The sequence below is a fragment of the Heloderma suspectum genome, chromosome 4 (genome assembly GCF_057233095.1).
Source record: "Heloderma suspectum isolate Gila_16-S chromosome 4, 16-S_ref, whole genome shotgun sequence".
Taxonomy (NCBI): Eukaryota; Metazoa; Chordata; class Lepidosauria; order Squamata; family Helodermatidae; genus Heloderma; species Heloderma suspectum.
The window spans coordinates 242,368,904-242,392,361 of NC_139461.1; the positions used below are offsets into that span (position 1 = coordinate 242,368,904).

A 23,458-nucleotide genomic window follows, 5' to 3' on the forward strand; every position below is an offset into this window, starting at 1 on the left:
TGGCCGGAGCGCAGAGAAGATCCTCTTCACATAGGATTGCTCCCTCTGGGTATGATCTGATAAAAACTGCCACAGCTTGTATTTGTATATGTTTCTTACTACTAGAAAGGTGGAAAAAAGCCCACTGCATGCTTCAGCTGTAAAGTAAGATTAGTAGGAGGTGGACTGATTTTTTTTTCTTGACAGACAAAATAGTAACAATGGGATGGAGCTCTCATCTCCCAGCTGCCAAAATTAATAATCATAATAATGTAATCTGTAGGTGACCCGTGGATTGCAAGAACACTCGCTAGGATTCATCCTTCAAAAAGTTAAAGTCCTATACATGCTTACTTTGAAGTAGGGCTGCAATCCTATGGCGACTGACCTTGGAGTAAGCGTCAATGAATTCAAAGGGGCTTACTTCTGAGTAGACATTTATGGGACTGCGCTGTCTCATTGTGCGCACCATTATTTACTTCTGAGTAAATACACATAGGATCAGACTGCTGTCCTAAACACCCATACAATGCAATCCTAAGCGCAATAGCTACAATTAGGGCTGCAGTCTTACCGGGGAGTAAGTCCAAATAAAATGCAACAACTTCTGAGTTATCCTAAAGTTGCAAGCCTACTCACACTTACTTGGAAGTAAGCGCCATCGAACAAAGTGGGGCTTGCTTCACCGTAAACACACGCAGGATCGCGCGCTTTCCTGCTTCCTCATACGACGAAAAAAACATTCGACAGACACGCACCCGCTCGCTCGCAGAAAAGCGGCTGGCGCATGCGTATTGCCGCCGGCTAAACAAAGTAAAGCATCCCCGCCTCTTTGAGCTACCGACAAGAAACGGAGCATCAATCAAGCCTCGCCCCCTGAAGAGGGTGGAGCCTAGGAGGAAAGAGCCTTCGCGCATGCGGGTTATAGCAGAGTTTCTAGTTGGCGTACGTCCCGTCGCAGGCTCCGGCTTTTCTTTGGGTGAGGGGGATGAAGAGGAGCTGGAGGAGGAGGGGCGGGGCCAGGCCTCTGGGAACTACTTTCTCTCTCGTGTTTGGGGCCTGAGAAGGAATTAGGCTGCGAGGCTACTCCCCTAACCTGGTAGGAAGGGGGGGGGCTGGTAAGTGACTCCCGCCCCGGCTCTGTCTCTCCCTCCAGCATTATTTGTATCCCCCCCCTTCAAAAAAAAGTTCTGCCCCCTCAGACTGAGACCCTTCCCTCTGTTTCCATAGTGCCCTGGTCTCAATCCTACCCCCCCCCCCGGCTTTGCTGCCCAGGTAGGCGGTCTTGTCACATCCACGCAGGGCGGTGGGTAGCGGGGATTAAAGTCGCCTGGTCCTTCCTTTGAGCCTTTTGCTCGCCTCTCCCCTCCTCGTTACCACGCTCCGGCTAGGTTTTTAGTGGGGCGGGCTGCCTCTCCTGGCTCTTCCTTTCCTCCTCTTTCTCTGTACCACCTGCTCGTCTCTTGTTGCTTTTGCTCAGAACTTTTTATGTGGGAAATGGGCCGTGCAGCCCCATCTCATTCATGCCTGTTTGCTCAGAAATAAGTCCCACTGACTTCACTGGGAGTTATTCCCAAGCAAGTGTGCGTGGGATTGTAGCCTTAGGCTGCCATGGTTATAGCATTCTGTCTGCATAGGGAAAACTGTTTTGAATTCACGTAGTGACATCGTTTCTTGTTATTGTTCTGGGTATTCTTCTTCTTATTGGAACTTTCCACTGCCCAGCAGGAGCTGCAGTTGCTGGGAGAAATTCTGTTATCCGATGTAAATTCTTCAAGGAAAAGGCGTACCATTTTAAATTATTGTGTTTAAAGAGCCTTGCAAACCTAAGGTTCCATATAGCAGTTCTTGAAGCGTTCTTCTAGCTCTTGTTCGATTCATTTGGGGAGAAATTCGAATTAAATTGGGCAGACTTTAAAAGCAGCTGGATATCATGCATTCACTTTAGTTTTCCACAGTTGTAATCAGTAGGTGATTCTAGGTTGGCTAGTTGCTGTGTGGAGGAGCAGCATGAAAATAAGCTCAGGAGCTTTATTTCTGCTGTTATTAAAGGCAAATTAATTCTTAGGCTACAGTCCTATATAAGCCCTGTTGGAATCATTGGGAGTTAATTCCAAGTAAGCCTCCATAGGATTGGTTTGCAAAACTGGCAATACTTAGGTATAAGCAAGTTCCATTGAAACAAATGGGGCTTGCAGTATTTTTCTAAATATTTTGAAATAGAAATACTTTTGTTTAAACCATATTGGTGATACTTTAAATTACGAGACTCGTAATATTTGTAATACATCCTGAAAATGTAATTTGGAGGCATGCTACTTATCACATTTCTTTCTTCCATGTTCATAATGTATGTACAAAAACAGGAAGTCACTAACATAAAATTGTTTTGTAACTTTGTGGTATGCTACTCTCTCTGTAGCTTCCAGTTTGGATGACTGCTTGTGATCATATTGCATTTTTGCATAGCTTTGTTTAACCTGGTTCCACCCTTTTAAAAATTGAAGTAATCACATAGCTTAGAATTCTTGTTTCAAGGGTTATATTGTGAAAAAATTTTTTTTTCTTATTCCACTTCCCTAGTAATCATGGCGATGACCGGTCCAGCACCTTGCTCTTCTATGAGCAACCATACTAAGGAACGAGTTACAATGACAAAAGTGACGCTAGAAAACTTCTACAGTAATCTGATAGCACAACATGAAGAACGGGAAATGAGGTAAAAATCCCAGCTGTATCAATATGGGAAAAGTGCTGGTTTCTTAATCTCAAGATTAAAAAAAACAGTGTCTTATCCTGGTAGACAGTTCTTTGTAGCACTTTCAGTTTACGGAATGCCCTGAAAACAATGTAGTTATGTTACCATAATATTTCTCAGCTACCACACTATCCTCTGGTTGTGCATTTTAATCAAGGCTGCTCTGTTGCAGTTGCTTGATGAAAACTATTAAAAGCATTTTCCTGGAATAAAAGTTGTTTTTCTCTCTTTCGCTTAATATTTTCTTTTGATTTCAATGTGTCCAGTATAAACACAGTTTGTATTGCGAAACAAACTTGGCTCTATTGAGCATGATAATAAAAACCAGGCTTTCCAAACACATTTTATTGCCTCTTCTGGACTTCATTCCTTTTAAAATATTGTATTTTGTATTTACTTATAAAATGTATTTCGTATTTATTTATAAAATGTATCAGCTGTTTTCTGCTACAGGTAGTGATCAAGGAGCTTGGCAACAATTTGAAAAATGCATGAAAACAAGTATTGCATTACAGATTTATTTGTAAAATTTAGAATAGTGAATACAAAATTTGGGATAGTGAATACATATCTCACTCTTCAGTCCAGAAGAACTCTAGATGGCTTACAGAAACTTTACTTAACAAAACAATAGAAAATGGTAAAATTGTGCAACAAAAATAGAGAAGCACATTCGGTGTTAAGATGGAGATTAAAATGAATAGGTCAAGAATATCTGTAAAGCTTGGGCTATGAAAAAGTGTTCACCTGGGTGTCAAAAAGATACCACACTTGGTGCTAGGGCTGTCTTTGAGGAAAGTATTTCAAAGCTGGCCATCATAATTGTATAGGCTCTATCCCTGGCTACTACTTGCTTCACCAGTGAAGTTGTGGGGGAAGACCCAGAGAAGGGCCTCTAAGGGAGATCTTAATACTGTTTCCCTTCGTGTGGGAGGAGTTATTTGTTATTTGGTAAGGTACCCATGCTCCAAGCCATTTAAGTAAGATGTCACTTTTCAATCCCTTAGGAGAATGGGAACAGCATGTTTAACCATGGTTAGGAGATATGGAATATTAATCCTGCACCAGATGGCAGTATCATAAATACTAGCCTTTATTGTAGAATCAATTAATTATTTGTAGGTTCCAGGAAAGTTAATGTGGTGTGCTCTTTAATTCTGATAATGAAGAAGGGCTTTTGAATTCTGTGAGAAAATCCCAAGTAATGCCTTGGGAATAGGTTATGCGAACTTGCATCTATTTATTTTACTTACATACTGTACTTAACCCCCCCCCCCAGTACTGCTGATATACCATTTCCACAGTGGTTCACAACTTATAAAAGCTAACAAAACCATCAGCAAAATAAAACTATGCAAATTAATGCAAACAACTGAACACTGAAACATCAGTACAATTAAAGATAGGAGTACAATAAGGTTTATTGGTAGCTGGTCAAGATCTCAATCAACAGTTCCCAAAGGCTTTTTGAAATAGTTTTTTAGTGTTTTTCAAAAGATAGCCGGAAGGAGGCTGTATAGAACTCTCCTGAAAGGTACTGCTACTGAGAAGGCCATGTCCTAGCTGAAGCTCGTCCATTCTCCATATAAGATGGAATTTGGAGCAGAATCTAATCAAAAGGTCTCAGATGCAGAGTGGGAAGGGAATTGTACAGGAGGAGATGTTCCTTAATATAATAAAGACCCAAGCTGTATAAGGCTTTCAAGGCAAGAACCAAGTTTGTATAGATATACAACTGGGACTTTCAGACTTAGTTTTCTGTAGAATAGAATGTTTGCGTGTCCATTTTTTTCTTTGTAATTGACTTGGGAAGAGTTGAGTCTTGTGATTAAAATGTGACTTGGTAGTGGGTAGAAATGAAGAGACATAGACTTAAGGGTACAGACTTGGTCTGATTCTAGGATTCCCAAGATGGTCTCCCTCTCATCTTAAAGATATATAGGCAAAACAAAATATTTTATATTGAAATACCAGATGAGATTAGGGCTGACAGCAGGGGCCCACTGACAAGAGTACCCTGGAAGTGTTCCTGTTCACCATTGCAACCTGCTTCACCTGAATCTTGCTCTGGCCCAGTCAACAGTAATGGTGAGAAGAAGCAGTAGATGCCACTGCTTACTTGCTCCCTGTCTCTCTGCCTGTTAAGCAAACAAGTGCTAGCAGTGATGGGGATGCAATAGCAACTCTCGACAATGATGGTGTGAAGGTAGACCGGGGGGGGGGGGGGGACATTGGTTGTTTTGTCAAAGTCTCTCTAAAACCTGGAGCTGGCACTGTATGAGGTTCTCCAGATTCTTTTCAAGCTGCTGGATTCTATATTAGGTGACAGGATCTACACTCCATGGTGTATTTGTGAACATGCAATGCAGATTTTTTACATCCCTGATGACATAACACTTGATCCTTACACTTTAAATAGCTGAATTCTTTCCACCTTACATATGGCTCCGTAGTTAATTTAAATTAGTACTTGTTACAGACAGACTTAAGTTTCCTATTAGAATAATTGGGGTGTTAAATATTTACTGAAAATGTTGTCCTTGCCAGAGGAAATATATGCACTTTGCATATATATTTTCTGCCATGCAATACAACTGTAGCTATGATCGTGTATGAAGTTACTGTCTTCTCGTGCACCTTGGCTGCTTTTAAGTTCTACAGCTTATTCCTACAATCTCCCTGGGCTACAACTTCCATTCTTTCACTAATGAGAGTTAGCTGTATACGCACACAGTCTTGTCAGTGTAAGACTAGATAAGTTAACTATTAAAATTTGAATTGTCAAACAGGCATGGTTAGGGTTGGCAGGGTATTTATTGGCATATGCTAGTCTCTGCCTTTCAAGTGTCTGCCCTCTATTACTACTGTACATTTGTGAGATCTCTATGAATAGCCACACACCGTCTTTCAGTCAAAGAGGACTCAAATATCTGTTCCCAGTAGTTGCAAAGGTAGCCGGAAGATGATATTGCAAAAGAACTAATTGCATAAGATTGTCATCTTCCTACATATCTTTGATGCTTTCACTTATGTTTGCTCTGCTCTTTCTCCAAATAGCACAGAATAGTATATATGGTTTTCCCATATCCACCCACCATTTTATTTTCAACAAATTTGAGAGAGGCTGGCAAAGACTGGCTTCCCCCAGTCACCCGGTGAGCTTTGTGGCTGGAGATTTGTACCTGAGCATCTTGGGTCTAAGTTAACACTCCAAGCATAACATGGAATTATCAGTGGCTTTTAGGAATCATAATTGCTCAGATTTTTCCTGCAAGAAATAGAGCATACCTTTCTGGAAAAAGATTTTGTAACTTCTCTTTCTAACTCCTTCCCATAATATAAGGAGTAAACTTTATAGCTGCCTTCTGACCAGATAATCTCCAAATGTGGCCCTTGTAGCATTGAGTGTGTCTTGCCCCCTTTAGCACAAAAGCTTGTGAGTTGACGCTTGAACTAGGGAAGAACTACAATATATTGTATAGTTATAAGTAATGCACACAACTTAGTGGGAACTTGAAGCAGGTTTTCTAGCTGTCTAGCTAAGAAATAGATGTTCATGTCAGAATTATTAGAATGGTCTTGCGTAGCTAGCTATTGTTTGCTGTGAGTTAAGGATTGGTGTGTTTTCTTTCTTTCTTTCTTTCTCTCTCCTCCCTCCCCCCTTCCCTCCCTCCCCCCTTCTTTTTAAGGCCAGTAATTACTTAAGGAGTAATGCTACTAGGCTGGCAGGCTAATAATACTTTTTGTGATATACTAACTTGTAGACCTATTTGTAACACTGTTTCAAAAATTGTAAGATGCATTTCCTCTGACCTTTCTCCATTAGTATGTGGAGAATGAGAGCTCACATTTGTCAGTGCTGAACTGGGATCTGAAAAAGATCATGCTTGTAGAGAATGCCGAATATAGTAAACAAACTTCTTGGCCATGCTTTGCTAGAAATAAATTGTGCAAAATGTAGAGACTCCCATTATGTCAATGTAGTTGCAGAAGTATCTAGATTTTTCTGTAATCATGACCCACATTATGGTGCATATTCTAAGTTGTTGTTCCTCTTAGTGTAGGGCTGGGATCCGCAACATGGTGCCTGCAGACATCTCCCATAGCGCCTTCCAGGGTCCCTGCCCCTCCATTTTTTAAACTGGGAGTCTGGTGTGTTGCAAAGCAATGTGGTGGCCTTGAGTACCACCTTTATTTCCAAGAATGCCTCTATGCCGCATGTGGGTCCCGGGGCATTCTTAGAAAATAAAAATGATGGGTGACTGGAGCCCAAGACTTCTTTTTGAAGCATTCCAGCTTCAAAAAAGAAAAAAAAAGGTAGGCTAGAGGACAACATCTTGGGGGGCTAGAGGGAGTGGCATGGAGTGAGGGGGGTATTTTGTTCTGTGTGTGTTGCCTGTTTTTGGTGTGTGTTAGCTGCTGGCTTGTTTGCTTGCTTTGGTATGGTCTGAGTTTTGCCTGGTTTTGTGTATGTATTTCTCTGAGCATCACCGGTTTGCCTTCTGTGAAATGGGTATTGTGTTGTGGTTTGTGGCATTTAGGGCTCACTTCACATCTGTCTTGTACTCAAGTTTCTTGGCCAAGTTACTTATCTCTTTGTCTTTTGTGAAATGGGGGTTGGTGGAGCGGAAAAGTGGGTTCAGAAGTAATTTTGTGTTTTTGAGTTCAGACCACACCTCTGGCTTGTACTTAGGTTCTTGGACATATTACTTTTCTTTTGGCCTCACCAACTTGCCTTCTGGGAAATAAGAGTTTTGTGAATGGCCATGCTCACCATGACAGCTATTTTGTGAACGTGCCCACAAAATTCCAAATGTGCCCACAGACCGAAAAAGTTTGGGGATGCTTGGTCTAGGGGGTTGAGTTGCCATGGCTACTGTATATTGACTAGGAAAAGAGAAACATTTTGTGTAGTCTTTTATGACCACAGTACTAACATATTGCAAATAGATTTATTCCTAGTTCTGCAAGATCTATTGTGGAATTAAAGAATCTGTGACCTAGGCTGCAATCCCATGCACATTTAGTTGGGAGTACACCTTATTGAACTTTGGTACTGACTTCTGAATAAGTATGCAATGGATTGCACTGTTGTATATGAAATTTAACAATTTAAAGAAAAGTTCTGAATGTCCAATTAAAATAAAAGTTAAAATTGTTCCATTTTTGTGCATCAAAATATTAAACATTGCTGTGTCTGCTTACCCCTGGCTTCTGAATAGTAGATCAAACAGCAGATCTTCTAACTTCTTAAAGGAATTCAGACTTGCACTATAAAATTGAAATTGAGGTACACAGTTATGTGGAGGTAGGATTTTATGTGTTTATACAGGAATTTAGGACCAGGTTACCTGAAAGATTGTCTCCTCCTATATAGACCTGTTCGATCACTATGATCTTCAGAGGAGACCTTGTTGTCATGCCACGTCCTACAGTGTTCCATCTGGCAGCAATATGGCAATGGACCTTCTCTGTGGTAGCACCCTCCCTCTGGAACGACCTCCCCTCTGTGATATACCAAGCACCAATTATCATGTGCTTTTGATGATTATTGAAAACGTACTTGTTTACCCTGGCTTTTCCCAACCATTACCTTGTCTAAATGTTGTGCTTTTATAATGATGTATTGTGTAATTTGTTGTAAACCACTTTGGGCTTTTTAAAATGGGAAGTAGTATATAAATATTCTTAAATTTTATTTGTACCCAGAAGATGAAGCATAGTAATGGACTGTAATGAAGCCTACTCTGTATTAGGTATTGAAGCAATAGTTAATTTGGAGGGGGGGAAACCTGAAGAGTTTTGCTTCTTTAACTGGAGAGGCTTACTTCTTGAAGTGGTTATTGGAAAGTGCATGAAGGTCCTCTTGTGCAGTAGTATTTAATCTATTATTTTCTGATATGGGGCTCAACTTTTATTCCAGCTTTCAACACTAGATTCATCTTTATACCAGATGGCTGTCTTTTTCTTTCTTTCTTATATTCTCTCCTTTTTCTTTTTACTTAACAGAAGAAAAAAGAAAATGGTGGTGCTGTTGCTAGTGTGACCCATCTTTGGTCAGGGTGCAATCCACCGATTGTGGTCCTAAACCATCAATTGAAGACCAGTGCTCTAAATTAACTTCTGAACTGGGATAGGATTCTCTACAACCTCTCTAACAAATTAGATCAATATCTACGGAGGGAGCAATCCTATGGCTGCTAGTCAGTGGCTAGACAGCCATAGGATATGTGGTTTTCTGGGAACCAACCTTTCCCCCCTCACATGGAATGGCCCCGTGCTTGGAAGAGGAGCACGGAGCAGCCAAAACAGGGTGTTCTGGGGCGGGGAAGGCGGAAATGCCAGTACGACACATCCTATGTATCGTCCGGCAGCCTCCTCCCCCGCTCCACCTTTCCACTGCTAGACAGCCGAAATCATCTGTCTAGCTGCAAATGCAGGGCAGGAGAAGTGTTGAGGGAACGATCCCCTCCTTGCTTTTCCTGCTCTGCATTGGATAGGCTGTGGCCTCCAAGTTCGGAGGTGGCCACCTATCCCCATAGGGTTGTGCCCTAAATGACTGTATATGAGCAAGGTGTACCGTACTGGAGGTGATTTTGACATGTTCATTTAAAGGTGAAAAATTCAGACTACTGCAATGAATAAGCCATGCAGTTTAGTATGGGGCGAAAACATGTTGAGATTCTTGTGAATTCTTTCCTAAAAGAGAATTCTTTGTCAGCCTCATTATTCCATCCCGAGCCTTTACATGAGAGGGATTTTGTAATTCTCTAGAACTAGACATCCCCACATAATATTCCAGTATTGGAAATAGCAGTTGGTATGATCCCTAGCTCCTGCTGGGGAGGAGAGCAAGCATCTACTCACTCACCCCTTCCTTCCTCTCGCTGCTTGTTGCTTCCACTATAGCATTTTCCTGGTAGGAAGGAGGATTGTGGCACTTAAAGGGCCATGTGAGACAGCATACAAAACCATGATTCTGCTGCAGTCATCTTCCATCGCAATAGGGAAATGTGGTGCTCTTCTGCTGGCCTTTCCTGGCTTTAAAGAGCCAGGGTAGGCAGTTAGCAAATGCTGCAGTGCTGTTTTAAAGCTGCATATGCTGTGTGTGTGTAGCTTCTTAAAGTTACCCATTTGCGTCAGATGCTTGCTATTCATCCAAGGCAAGGAGGTGCATGGTAGACTAGTATTACATCTCCAGCTGTGGCCATCTTTGATGTCTTAACAATTCTTTTCATAGCAATAGAAATATTTATTATATAGTCTGAGAAGCTCTGATATTGTTCCAAATTTCATTTTATCTATGTAATGGCATTCTTATTCTTCTGCTTCCATAATTCTGTTATGTTTTTAAATGTAGATTTTATAGCCCTATCATTATATATACAATAGAACTGTAGCTCTTCCTACACCTTGCATTGCAGTGATCACCCTGTAGTATGATGCAGTTGTGATGCACTGTGGATTGGGTCTTAGATGGGCTATGGCAGTGTAGCCTCTGTAACTCTTGCCAGCTGCCTCCTGCAAGCTCTTCACCACCACAGCCCCATCTTGACCAAAACAGCAAGGTTTGGTGGTTAACCTAAATCATGTTTGATACTTTCCAGAAATTGTTAATTCTGTAATCACATTGCTGTTCATACATTTGTTATAAATGATCAAAATTAATTGCAGTTCTCTTCTGTTTTGTGCTCTTCATTGGACAAAAGACAAATGATTTTAATGTACTTAACTAGTGCCGTATAAAAAGCACAATATGGGCAATCTCATTTCACATAAGTTTAAATGTTTAAACTTATGAGAAGTGTTTGTCTTGACCAGTGTGTTTGCTGAGAAGGGAGCCCTGACATTGCAAATCCGAATTCCTAGACTTTTTTCTGGACAGCTTTATTTGGTGCTCAGATTGAAGGCATGCACACACTAATTTATGGAGACTTATTTTGAAAACTTTATTTTTTTCAGACAAAAGAAGCTAGAAAAAGTGATGGAAGAAGAAGGCTTAAAAGATGAAGAGGTAGTGCATGTGCTAAAACATGTTTGCTTGGAGGAGGTTTCTTGTCGGATATGTTTGCTGTGAATGACTAGGGTTTAGTTGTTGAATGTATTACAAAACTATGTTTTTTTTCCTTTTGAAAAACAACTAGAAAAGAATGAGGAGATCGGCACATGCCAGAAAGGAAACGGAATTTCTGCGCCTAAAAAGAACAAGACTTGGATTGGAAGATTTTGAGTCTTTAAAAGTAATAGGTAGAGGAGCATTTGGAGAGGTAAGAGCCCAAGAGAGTAACATTATTACACAGACTGATGACTTGAAAAGTCCACTGAGAAAGCATAGACAACCAACTTTTACCCCTCTCACCCATCAGTCAGTTGCCCAATTAGAGTAAGAGAAACATCTTATCCTGTAAAAAAAAATCTCCCCCTGCATAGTTTACTTTCAGTGTGTGCATTACATAAATGTTAGCAGTTTAGTACATCTTCTTAAAGAAATGGACAACTGGGCAATGATGCGTGCTTAACACTGCACAGTTTACCAAATGAAGTGCAGTCTGAGGTTGAGCTCTCTAGCATTTCTCTTTTAACTGCATATAGGATATAGAAGTTATTTACAATATTCAGATAACGTTCTGAACATCAGTAGGCAGCATCCTATTAGCTTCTCTGAAAATCAACGAACAGTATAATGTTGGTTTCCCCAAACTTCTAACTCTGTTAATCTACTGTTTTTGCACCCACTCCAAGTTGCCCCATTGCACTGTAGTTCTATAGCAATAGCATTCCTCTTTATCCATGCATATTATCCAAATATTTCAGATGCATTGCAAGCCTGCCTTGGTGATATGTACTCCCAGTATCTCTTACCGTAACTAATTATGAGAGATAACAGGGAAGAAAAATAGTAATCCACTAAATGCCTGTTGTCAGAGATCATTGCTCTCCTTGGCAGTTAAAGATAGCTGTGCTACGCTAATATAGAGGCAGAAGGCACTGTCTTTTAGCTATACTGCAAAGAGTAGTGCTGCTATCTTTCTAATACATGCTCCCTCCCATAACTGTTAGGTCTTAACTCAGAAAAACCGAACAGCTGAAAGGGGTCTTAATGGACCCATTGTCTATGCTCAACTTCTAGGTGCGGCTTGTTCAGAAGAAAGACACTGGGCATGTGTATGCAATGAAAATCCTACGCAAAGCAGACATGCTTGAAAAAGAGCAGGTAAATACGGATTCCAAATGGTAATGCTAGCACATTCTTACTCTTGATGTTGATTAATGGTGGAGTTCTTCCTTCTTGCTGGTGCCTTTAGATCAGGGGGAACCTCCAGATGTAGTTTAACTCCAACTCTCATCAGCCCCAGGCAGCATGGCCAATGGTCAGGGATGATGACAGTTGTAGTCCCGTAACATGTGGGGGACCACAGGTTTCCCATCCCTGCTTTAGACAGATTATAGGATATTTTGAATTACCATTTTGGGGGAATAATTGGAATCCTGTAAGATAAGGAATCCTAGGAAAATAATCCCTCTTGGTAATGGACAAGTGGATTGAGTAATAATTCTGGTAACTTTCATTTTGGATTTTAGCATCAAAAATGTATGCTTGTTGGTGAGACTTTTTGAACCTGCATCCAGCTCTCAATCTTTAGTTAAATATCATTAACACTTGATATTTACAATACAAGTGCAACCCTATGCACACTTACTTGAGAGTAAGTCTTATTGAATTTAGTGGGACTTGTTTGCTGAAAATTCGCATAGAATTGTGCTGTAAGTCTCACATTAGAGTTCTAAACATCAAAAGTTGAATAGTCCAAAGTTCCATGAGTGTTCAAATGTGTACACTGTGCTGTAGAGGGCAAATGAAGTCCAGAATTCTCTCATTAATCATCTCAGCTTTGACTCCTGTGAATGAACACATGCAAACGGAAGTTAGCCCCTGAGTTGCAGGACCAAGCACAGCTGATTCAAACATGCAGGCAACATAAAAGTTGTTGGAAAGTACATACCTGAGTAGGTGCTCCAGCTGTTTATTGTTTAAGGCTCTTTGCTCGCTCATGTGGATGCAGAATTTGCACACCAGCAGTACTTACTTATTTTTGTATTTATATCCTGCTTTCCCCCTCCAAAAGGGAGATGCAAAAGTGGCTAACAAAATATAAAAACAACTTAATTAAAATTAATGACAGTATCAATAAAAATACAAAAAAATCAGCAATGATCACTAATAAGCTTGTAACTAAAAGCAAACTGAAGAAGCAGAAGGATCAAAAGCTTGTTGGAAAAGTTTTCAAACAGAAAATGGGCAGTGTAGGAGATGATCCAGTTTCTGGGGCAAGGTTTCTGACACATGCTGAGTGCTATTACACAAAAAAGATAACAGAATTCACAAAAGGGCCTTTCCAGATCTGAGAGTGGGCAGACTCACATTGAAAAAAAGCAATCCATTATGTAACTTGGTCCTAGGTTGCTGATGGCTTTAAAGGTACTAACCAGAACATTGTTGGTCTGTTTGTGAAATTAATTCAGTTAGTGCAGCTGGTATAGCAACGGGATAATGTAGTTCTGAAATCTAGTGCCAATCAAAACCGCAGCAGCATTCTGCACTAACTGAAATTCTGAACAATTTTCAAGGGCAGCTCCATTTATATAATTAGTGCATGTGTTACAGAGGCTAGGGGCTATATCCCGTGTTAGTCCTACGTAGAGTAGACCCACTGAAATGAATGGGGCTGAAGTTAATCATGACTAACTTAAGTGCCATGCATTTCAATGGGTATGCTGTAATTAGGGCTAACATTGGATACAACTCTAGATCTGACTGCCCCAGGAATGGGCACAGTTGCTGTACCAGCCAAAGCTGAGTAACAGCATTTGTGGCCACAGCTAGCAGTTAAGTATTTTATCCACAGTAAAGCCAGGTTCAAAAGCATCCTAAAACAGCAAACCTGATCTTCCAAGGGGAGTGCAGCCCCATCTGGAACTGGTTGCTCACTGTGTCAGCTTGTTCACCTACAGCTAGCCTATCATCAGGCAACATTTCAGAACTTCTACAACCACCCCAGCCTGAGACCAGTAGCCAATTCCAGATGTATGGATGATCTGTCCCAATGCTTTCGCACAGATGTTTAATAGCGTAGAGGACAGAAGCAAACCCTGTAGAACAGTAAAGGCCAATGTATTGAGTAAGAGTCCTCCAGCACCACTTGTGGAATCTGCCCTCCAGGAAGCACTGGAGCCACCATGAAGTGGTGCCTAAGGCCTCCTTACCTCTCTAACGGTGTAGGATGTGTTAGAATCTGCCCATAGAGGATATGGATTCAGATAGAGTCCTGATTACTATAGGAGATTTGCCTGCCACTGTGGCTGACAGTCGTGTTGATGCCCTAGTCATCCAAACTAGTACACATCAGCATGATACAGGACAGATATGAAAGTAGAAGGGCACAGAGGCTATAAATCTTAACCACAAAAGGCTAACCACTAAAGTTTTAATGGGTACAAAGAAAGACCTCCCCAGCAGTCCACCATTTTCTGTTCTCACAATGGCCTTTGTGGCTCTAGAGTAGGGGTCTACGAAATCCACTTACCGTTCCGGGGTGTCCACGGGGGGTGTGGGGGAGGCAATCCATCCCTCCCCTCGGAATCCTCCCCAGCCGACTTCGCTCTGCGGCGAGTCCACGGAGCTGCTGGCCGGGCCCGTCCGCAGCTGGACTTCTATCCGCTGCCGGTCTGCGGCTGCAAATGGCATCCAGCGTAGGGGACGCCATTTGCATCCCTGCTGTTTGCCATGATAGGCTACGTAAATCTTTACATAGCCTATCATGGCTAAAGCAGGGATGCAAATGGCGTCTGCTATGCCAGATGCCATTTGCAGCCGCAGACTGGGGCAGCGGACAGACCAGACTGGCCGACGGCAGGTAGGGTCCATCTGGGGAGAATTTCGCGGGGTGGCGGAGGGGAGTGCTCTGTTCAAGTGAATTTTAAATATTATGCCAGCCATGTGGAGCTTCTGTACAGGTAAATATTTTTGGCAGCTTCACCATGGCTGCTGTGAGGATTAAATTGGCCCACTTAATTGAGTGGTTGTGCATGATAAGGGATCTGCCAATCTTTCATTTAAGAAAAATGTTAATTGTCAGATAATCACACAGCAGTGGAAAAAAGTGGATAACTTGAATTTACCTGCATGGTATCAAAATACATAGTGGTGATATCAGAAAAAATAATATATGACTTTTGATTCAAGAAAAGACAGAACCGCTTGCATCTTATGCTATATGGTTGAGTTTTATTCAACATGTATCACAACCGGATTTACAACAATATATGCCTGCTTCTGCTCTGAGCATTTGGACATTATAACAACTAAAGGCGCAATCCTATCAGGATAGGCGGCTGCCTCTGAACTCAGAGGTGACCACCTGTCCAATGCAGGGCAGGAGGGGATCTTCTCCACACTTCAGCCGCCCTGCATTTGTGGCAAGACAGCTGATTTCGGCTGTCTAGCCATGGGAAGTCGGAGCAAGGCCAGGTGTTGCATAGGAAGTGTCGGAAAGGCACTTCCGCACACCCCACCCCACCCCCAGGAATTCCCCGTTTTTGTTGCTCCGTGCTGCTCTTACGAGCGTGGAGTGCAGGGCCAATCTGCGCTGTCTGTGGGACAGCACAGGAGGGTGTGGAGGTCAGTTCTCAAGGAACTGACCTCAGAGCACAGGCTTGGAGGTCGGTTCCCGGGAACTGACCTATCCTATGGCTGTCTAGCCGCTGACTAGCAGCCATAGGATTGCACCCTAAATGAAGATTTTACAGCATACTTATTACTATTTTTCTCTTTTTTTTAGTGTGTTAATTCTGTATCTTGTAATAGCCCGTTGTGACCCAGTCGTTAAGGGACTGTTTCCAGGGGTCTTTACTGCTATGTTTTTGGTTTTTGATTTTCCTGATAATAAAATTCTTCTTAAAAAATATTAAGAGAAATGTTGTTCACACGTGGGTAGAGGGGGGCTAAAGAGCCCATTGTTTTTATCTTGAAACTCTTGAATGTGACTGGGTGGTGCGCAGCCCTTGCTGAATCCAAAACATAACCAGTGTTAAAACTTAGTTGCTGTCTAGGAGTCTAGTGAGTCCTGAACGCCATTTGCAAATATGTGAAAATATATCTTTACTTACAAACTTTTATTAAAACCATGCATTTATATATCCTTCAGGTTGGCCATATTCGAGCAGAGCGTGACATTCTAGTAGAGGCAGACAGTTTGTGGGTTGTAAAAATGTTCTATAGCTTTCAGGATAAGCTAAACCTCTACCTAATCATGGAGTTCCTACCTGGAGGTAATTATTTAAAATAACAGGTTGCTCCTTTTGTTTTGTAATGTCACCTAATATTACTTGTACATGTGACTGTTTCAGTCTATGGGTTCTGATTCTGAGCAGTGTGTTCTAATAGCTGCTTAGTACCTTGCAGAATGAAGATTAGTTTGATCTGTGGTCAGCAAATCTACACGAGAAGCCCATATGAAACTTCCTTGTGCAAGGAGTTTCACTGAGATTGATAATTTTGCTGTATAATATTTGTCAAGGTGTCCATGTGTGTTTGAGGGAGGAGAAGGAAATTAAAGCACGAGTGTTTTAGCTCAAATGTCCTGCCCTCTTTCCTGCTCGATAACTACCTTTTCAGAGCTGTAACCAGACTTCCATTTTCTAATCTTTTTACTTTCTAGCAGCAGAAATAAATTGAGGCTGCTTGTGCAGAAGTTGGATAAAATTGTATTTGCTTACACTGTAATTAGAAGCATGGTATTAACTTGAAGAAAACATTTTAATAGGGCTGGTGAAATTAATGGCATATTCAGAAGGTCATTCTGCTATCACAGGCTGATATAATTATGATGAGATGAGCATCTAGTGTAGTCTAATTCAGATATCCTTACTAGCAACTGCAAACTTTCCCCAAACCTGTACTGATTTCATCTAAGGCATCCTGAAGTAATCCATGAAAACTTTTCAGGACATAAAGTAATTCAGTCTATGAAGTTATTTCCTTGCCTGTATTGGGAACAAACTGTACTTAGGAAGTAAATGAAATTGTTCTGGGGAATGATTCTGAACAGAATACAGTAAGTTCATCTTAGAATTTAGGCTCCGCAAAAATAACTACTAAAGTTAACATTACAGAAGAGCTGCATGCAACTTCACTTCCTGTTATCTGTACATATAGGTGATATGATGACATTATTGATGAAAAAAGATACTCTAACAGAAGAAGAGACTCAGTTTTATATAGCAGAGACTGTACTAGCTATAGATTCAATTCATCAGCTGGGTTTCATTCATCGTGATATCAAGCCAGATAATCTTCTCTTGGACAGTAAGGTATGAGTATTCTTTGCTAGTTGGCATTATCTAGTTAGTACTCCCTAGTAGAAATTCAGTATCTTGCTATGTTATAGCATTAATTATATAGTTTGAAACTATAAGGCAGGGTGAGGAACCTGTGGCCTTCCAGATGATGATAGACTACAACTTCCATAATCACTGACCACTGGCCATTCTGGCTGGGACTGATGGAATTTGGAGTTCAACAACATTTGGAGGGTCACAGGTTCTTCGCCTCTACTCTAAAGGCTTGAAGTAGAAGAGAATTACTAAGTAGTTATATGAATTGATCCTGTTATTCAGCCCTGCTTCATATGTTTGAGAATCTTCTATTCAGAGACGTTGTCATAGCAATGCAGTAATGTATCAGCTGGGGGAAGGCAGTAACTCTGCCAACATCCAGTCCCCATGAGATTCCACACAGATGTGTTCTACCCCTCCCCGTGGAGAGAGAACTTGTGGGCTTCCATATAGGGCTATTTTGTACATGGGATTTTAAAATATATGAACCAGAGTTCAGGCTTTGGTCACTGAAGAAGATTCATAACAGTTAGATACTATTTTGGTTGCAAGTTTGAAGTTTTGTTCTGATGCCTCTTTTACATGTTCTCAAAATACCTTCTCAAGGGGAACTTGTGGCCCTTCAGATGTTGTTGGACTGCAGCTCCCATCATCCCTCACCACTGGCTATGGTGGCTAGGGCTGATGGGAGTTGCAGTCCACTAACATCTGGAGGGCCACACGTTCCCCATACCTGCCTTGAGTGAATAGCTGCATTCATACACCATATCGAACACCAAACTTTCTCTCTGTGTAATGGCCCAAGAATCTGAATGAAATGAAGGGCTTTCTGCAGATTGGTCATATTCAGTCATTTTATTTGCCCGTTGCCCATTATTTGCTGAAAATGAAAATATATGTGGATTTTTCAGGGAAAAGCCTCAAATCATAACCAGCACGAATTTAGTAGATCTTTTCTTCAAAGTAATTATATTTAATTCCAGCATAGTATTTTCAGGAAACATTTCAAAAGTTACTTAAAAAAACTATCCATCAGTGTCCCAAACTGATTCATTGTTAAAAGCTGGGATGGAACAAATGGATCCATGCGTTCTTCTGTTCACTTTAACCAAAAAGATCTGGATGCTTGCTGTCAGAGAAAGGATGCTTGTTGGATAGACCACTGGTTTAATTAGTACAGCACTCTCCACATTCATTTCTAATATGACATTCTATCCCTACTAAAGTTTTTTTAATTCCCCCTGTTCCTAATTTCTTCAGAGAATCCACCTTTCTCCACAAATATAGGCCCTGCTTATTTTCTCCATGGGTAGATGTCTGCATGAAGACAACTAATGTGTTGAGGGTGGTGCACAGAGAGCCTCAGTGATCCTTGTGGTTGTGGGGAAAGTGCAGCCATAATCGTGGCAATGAGTGCCAGTTATGTCCCTGTGCAGTGTAGCTTACAGATTCTTCCATGCACGTGCGATGTACAGAAAGGAATTAAGCATGTGTGTGTGAACTAGCCTTAGTCTTGAGAGTTGAGTGTCTAGAATCTGGCTGTAATGAAGTGCTACTTATTGATTGGCTTTTTCCTCTCAGGGACTACATATTTTGGTCTTGCAGAAAGTCAAGTGACATCAGCTAATAATTGCTGAGAACATTCAGCCTCCCTTACCATCATCCTATAAAAGTGCAGGTCTTTACTCCTATCGCGTTAGGGATTAATACTAGAAAATTAACCGTGTTTTCCCTCTGACATTGTGTTTGGAGATTATAATTCCAATTAATCCATAATAATATGCCCTAAAAGGGGCGTGGGGTGGGGAACCATCTTAACCTTACTTATTGTTTCTAATCTGCTTTATGTGTACCTTGCTGAGTTGTAAGTAATAAGCCAATACTTACAGCTGACTGAAGTTAGGAGATACCCTCCGGTATTGATCTGAGGTCCTGATTCTGTCAGGTCCCAGCCAAATTAGATTCTTTTGGATTGCCAAGATGAAACTAAGCCACTTGTGCCAAAGGATGATATTTATTGATAGAAAATGGATGTAGAATAAAAATGCAAAGAAAGGTCACACCTCTCATTGGCCAATGAAGCTGTCATAGCTGAGAGTCTATCTGGGTCCCGTAGATAGACAAGTCATTCCTATGGCCACAAGTTTGTCCAGGCTGGTAACGCGTGTTATTACCCCTTGGAGCAAGAGCAAAGACAGCGGGCTACATTTATAAGTCTCTCTCAGCTTAATTCAGGAGTGACAGGCTACCTCTGCCCATTTGGGAGGGGGGGCGCTCTCTTTCTGAGGGGAAGTGAAACCTATCTCTGCTCAAGCAGGGTGAGGACATCAGCTGGCCAGAACAGCTCAAAAGTGAAATCTGTAAATTGCCAGCCCGTGTGAGAGGACTACTTAATTAACTTTAAAGCTGCCAGCTAGGCCAAACTACACAGGTCTCTAGGTCGCTACCATCAGCATATAGGAATGCTGTGAAGTCTATTTTATTGCTCACTAACAAACTCACTACATCCCTTTACACCAATACCCCCCTCCCACTTAATGATGACTAAATTGGTTGATCTGATCCTTCCCATTGCTCTGTCGGTGGATTCAGGAGTGCAATCCTATGGGGAAATTTTTTTTTAAGAGTTCTTGTATTTCACTCTCATTATTTGGGCTATATATCATTCTTCCAATATAGGGAGAGAAAGAACAAAGTTGAATGTAGCATATAATCAGAAGTTTCCAAAGCAACCAACTAAACTGCAGGGAATTGTTTAAAATTTGGGAGACATATGATTATGTACAAATTTACTCAGCAAGTGCAGCAAGCAAAAAATTCTAACTTCCTGAAAGTATCTTTTTTAATTATAGCCCCATGGTTTCCATTTATTTCCTGTGTGAAAGTCCTAATAAAGTTCCAGTCAAGTACAGATGCCTTTATTTTTTTCTGACTGACATATGCACCCACACCTTAAATATGCCATGTAACTTGTATGTCCAATCTTTTATTAGATAGTAAGCTTCTCCTTGGGCTGTCTTACTCCAGCTGCCCTATTAGCATATCCATTGTATACTATGAATTATAATAACTGAGTTTCTGTATTTCTTCAATGATTTTACTCTAGTATGTATTCTTTTTTATTGTTTCTATTTTTTTTACTTTATTTCAAATAAAGTTCCACATGGAAAAGATCAGATGCCATATAATATATATGGTGAAACATTTAATGTCCCTCCAGTGTACTGCTTTATTTCTATTTGTTTTTGATTGTTGTTTTTCTTGATCTGTAGGGCCATGTGAAGCTATCAGACTTTGGTCTGTGCACTGGACTAAAGAAAGCACATAGAACAGAATTCTATAGAAATTTGAGCCACAGTCTTCCTAGTGATTTCAGTAAGTTATGTTATACCTGTATCTACATGCTCTTGGAAACTTAATAACAAAATCTGGGGTAAAGGCTGTTTCCCATAATCACCCAAAATACTGGTGTGTGGCAGATTAGTCTCCTCAAGACAACTTTTTGTTCACTTTCCATTCACTATTCAACCTTCTTGGAGGAATGTGTGATGAGAGGAACTTGTTTTTCTTTCCTCTGTGACTTCTATTTATTTAAAGCAGTTTTACTGTGTTCTTCAGCCAAAAAGTGGCCTACATCAGATAAATAGCAGTTCCCACCTGCAGGCTTACAGTCTAAAAGGCATGACACAAAAGGAATAAAGGATGAGGAAGGAAGAGTAAAACAAGCAAACTTAGGCACAAGTTCTTAAAGTTACAGTGTTCTGATAATGACCGTCTTCAGGGCCGGCTAAAGACATTTTGCTGTCAGAGGCAAAGGGTTAGATGGTGCCCCCTCCTATTCTCTCTACTAAAGCCAACCAGACTGGCAGTTGAATCTTATTTCAGCACTAGCAGTGGGCCAGCATCTTCGACTGCACCCGAGAAAAGTGGGCTAGTTTTGGGAGCATAGAGGAGGACACATGACACACACCTCTGTCCTACAACATTTTTATTTTATTTATTACATTTCTATACCGCCCCATAGCTGAAACATCTCACCACTGCTCCCCCTAACACTCTAGCATCTGCCACTTGAGGTAGGTGTCTCACTTTGCCTAATGGTAGGGCCAGCTCTAACTAGTTTGAATGGAAATTATTGAAGGAGGAACCCAGTGCCCTGGGGTCTCATCAGAGCCGATGGAGTGATCCTGCTTCCATTCCTTTTCCACCTACTTACATTTGTATGGTCTCAGTTAATCTCGACAGTTAAGGCTGAAAATATTCTTTATCAAATGACTTGTTCTGATTGAAAAGCCTTGTTTACTGTGCACCATCGCCTGTGAACTATGGTCAAATTTCTAGGCAAAATAGTGTTTCTTGGTAAGATGGGAAGTCTATGCTATTGGCTAGTGGAGTCATACACATTCATAATTTTGAGAACTGAGCACACTGAAGAGCTTTGGTAGTAGGGGCACATAAACTAGTACAAGATAACCCATATGTGCTCCATGGATGATTGTGGTGATTATATGGCAGGTGTGCAGAACCTCTTTCAGCCAGAGGTCTGAATTCCATTTTGGAGAAGCTCTTGGTGGCTCCATTCCAGTGGTGAAAGCCAAAGGAGCCAAAATACCAGCATATTTTCACTTAAAGCTCCTTCTCAAATGCTGGGGAACCACCAAATGACTGATGGTCAGAGGAAGGGGGCATGACCGTGGATTAGCATCCCATGCATCTAGTCCCTGGAATGTCTTGGTAGGAGGCCCACAGTAATAATAAAATAAAGTGACGTGTGTGCATGCAGGAGGTGGTGAAGGGATATTTTTGAGAGGGAGCTGTAGGGCTGGTTGTGTGCTGGTTCTTCCTTCAGGGGCCTTACTCCAGATAATCCTGGTATGGGTCTGCATGTCTCTCTGTTGCACTTGAGTAGTACTGAAACTAACTTTTACATTTAACCTCCTCAGTCTAAGATATTCCAGTTGTATGGTTTTTTTCAAAAGAAAATATAAGCTGCAAGAGCAGTACTGACTACTGGCCAAAATCAATACTTTTGCAAAAATGGAAGGCATGATATTTGCCTACTAGAGTAAAGTGGAGCCATTTTTGGAAGTGTGTACTAATGAATGCTTAACTCGCATCTTGGCACCATTTACATGCAACCCTTTTTTCTACACTATCCTATTCTTTCTCTTTCTCTCATGTATTCTTTGGTATTGAGTGGGGGTGGAGATGGAGGTAACTAGAGCTCAGAAGAGATGTACAAAACTGGACCTCTCCAACATATCAATAAAACAAAGCCACTAAAATGAAATTAAGTATCTGTTTGTCTTTGATCTTCAGCTTTTCAGAATATGAACTCCAAAAGGAAAGCAGAAACTTGGAAAAGAAACAGACGGCAATTGGTAGGTATTACTCTATATAGAGATCATGTTATGTTTGTTTAGACCAGACGTGTCACTGTGCTCAGCGGGGCTTACTTCCAGGTAAATGGGCATAGGCCTAAGTGTACCACAGGTTGTTTCCCAGTTCGGAAAATAAAAATGGGGAGCAGGGGAATTGGAAGTAGAAGCTGTCAGTATTGTAATAAACAAAAGGAACTTTTTATTTCAGTTTATAAACTCTGTATAGATCGCAGCATTTAACCTCCAGGAACAGAAACAAAATTTTTACAGAAAAACGTAGAAAATAAACATAATATGATCAAGGAGTAATAAAATGAATATGCAGTTAAACAGTATAATAAGGTTGAATGTTCAGTAGTATCCTCCTCCTACACATGCTTACCTGGGTATAAGCTCCACTGAACTTGGTAAGACTTGCTTCTGATCTGGTCATACATGGGATCAGGCTGCAAGTATCATAGTAACCCTATTCTGAATTAAATGCAAGTTTAATTCAAGTTATGCTCTTTGAATCTTGCATCAATGGGATTTGCAGTAGTATAAATTGGCAGTATTGTGAAACAATGCTTTAAAAAGCACTTCATTTACTTTGAAAGAATAATTCCAAAGACGTATTGTTAACATCCCCCAAATGCATTTCCAGTCGCACCCCCCAAAAGGGAGGGGAGATGGTTACATTTTTCTGTTTTTCTCCCCTACATCTTCACATCACTACTGATCCCATAAAGAGTTCCATATTAATTTTGTGCTTCTCTTGATTAATATGATCAAACACGTTAAAACATAAAACTTAAATCATTCAAAGAATAATTTAATGTCAGGAAGAGGGGCATAATGAAGCTTTGTTTTATGGCCATGTTATCAGTACCATTTTCCTGCATTCTGAAATATGGGGGCACACAAATTGGTTTCCAAGCATGTTCATGGATGGTTATTTCAGAAGCAG

The 23,458-nt window shown here is 40.9% G+C and overlaps 1 protein-coding gene across 3 annotated transcripts in view; it reads left to right on the forward strand.

Annotated features, from left to right (window-relative positions):
- Positions 1 to 776: 776 nt before the first annotated feature.
- Positions 777 to 23,458, forward strand: part of STK38 (serine/threonine kinase 38) — a 33,333-nt gene continuing 10,651 nt past the window's right edge. The window contains exons 1-9 of one of the 3 annotated variants that reach the window (XM_084852965.1): positions 777 to 958; positions 2,563 to 2,698; positions 10,700 to 10,751; positions 10,882 to 11,004; positions 11,868 to 11,951; positions 15,943 to 16,066; positions 16,953 to 17,107; positions 20,404 to 20,506; positions 22,451 to 22,512. In XM_084852965.1, coding sequence (XP_084709091.1) covers positions 895 to 958; positions 2,563 to 2,698; positions 10,700 to 10,751; positions 10,882 to 11,004; positions 11,868 to 11,951; positions 15,943 to 16,066; positions 16,953 to 17,107; positions 20,404 to 20,506; positions 22,451 to 22,512 — 903 coding nt within the window. In that variant the 5' untranslated portion in view covers positions 777 to 894. Of the gene's footprint in view, positions 1,098 to 2,562; positions 2,699 to 10,699; positions 10,752 to 10,881; positions 11,005 to 11,867; positions 11,952 to 15,942; positions 16,067 to 16,952; positions 17,108 to 20,403; positions 20,507 to 22,450; positions 22,513 to 23,458 lie in introns of all 3 variants that reach the window. The other 2 variants (XM_084852966.1, XM_084852967.1) reach the window with 2 other exon arrangements.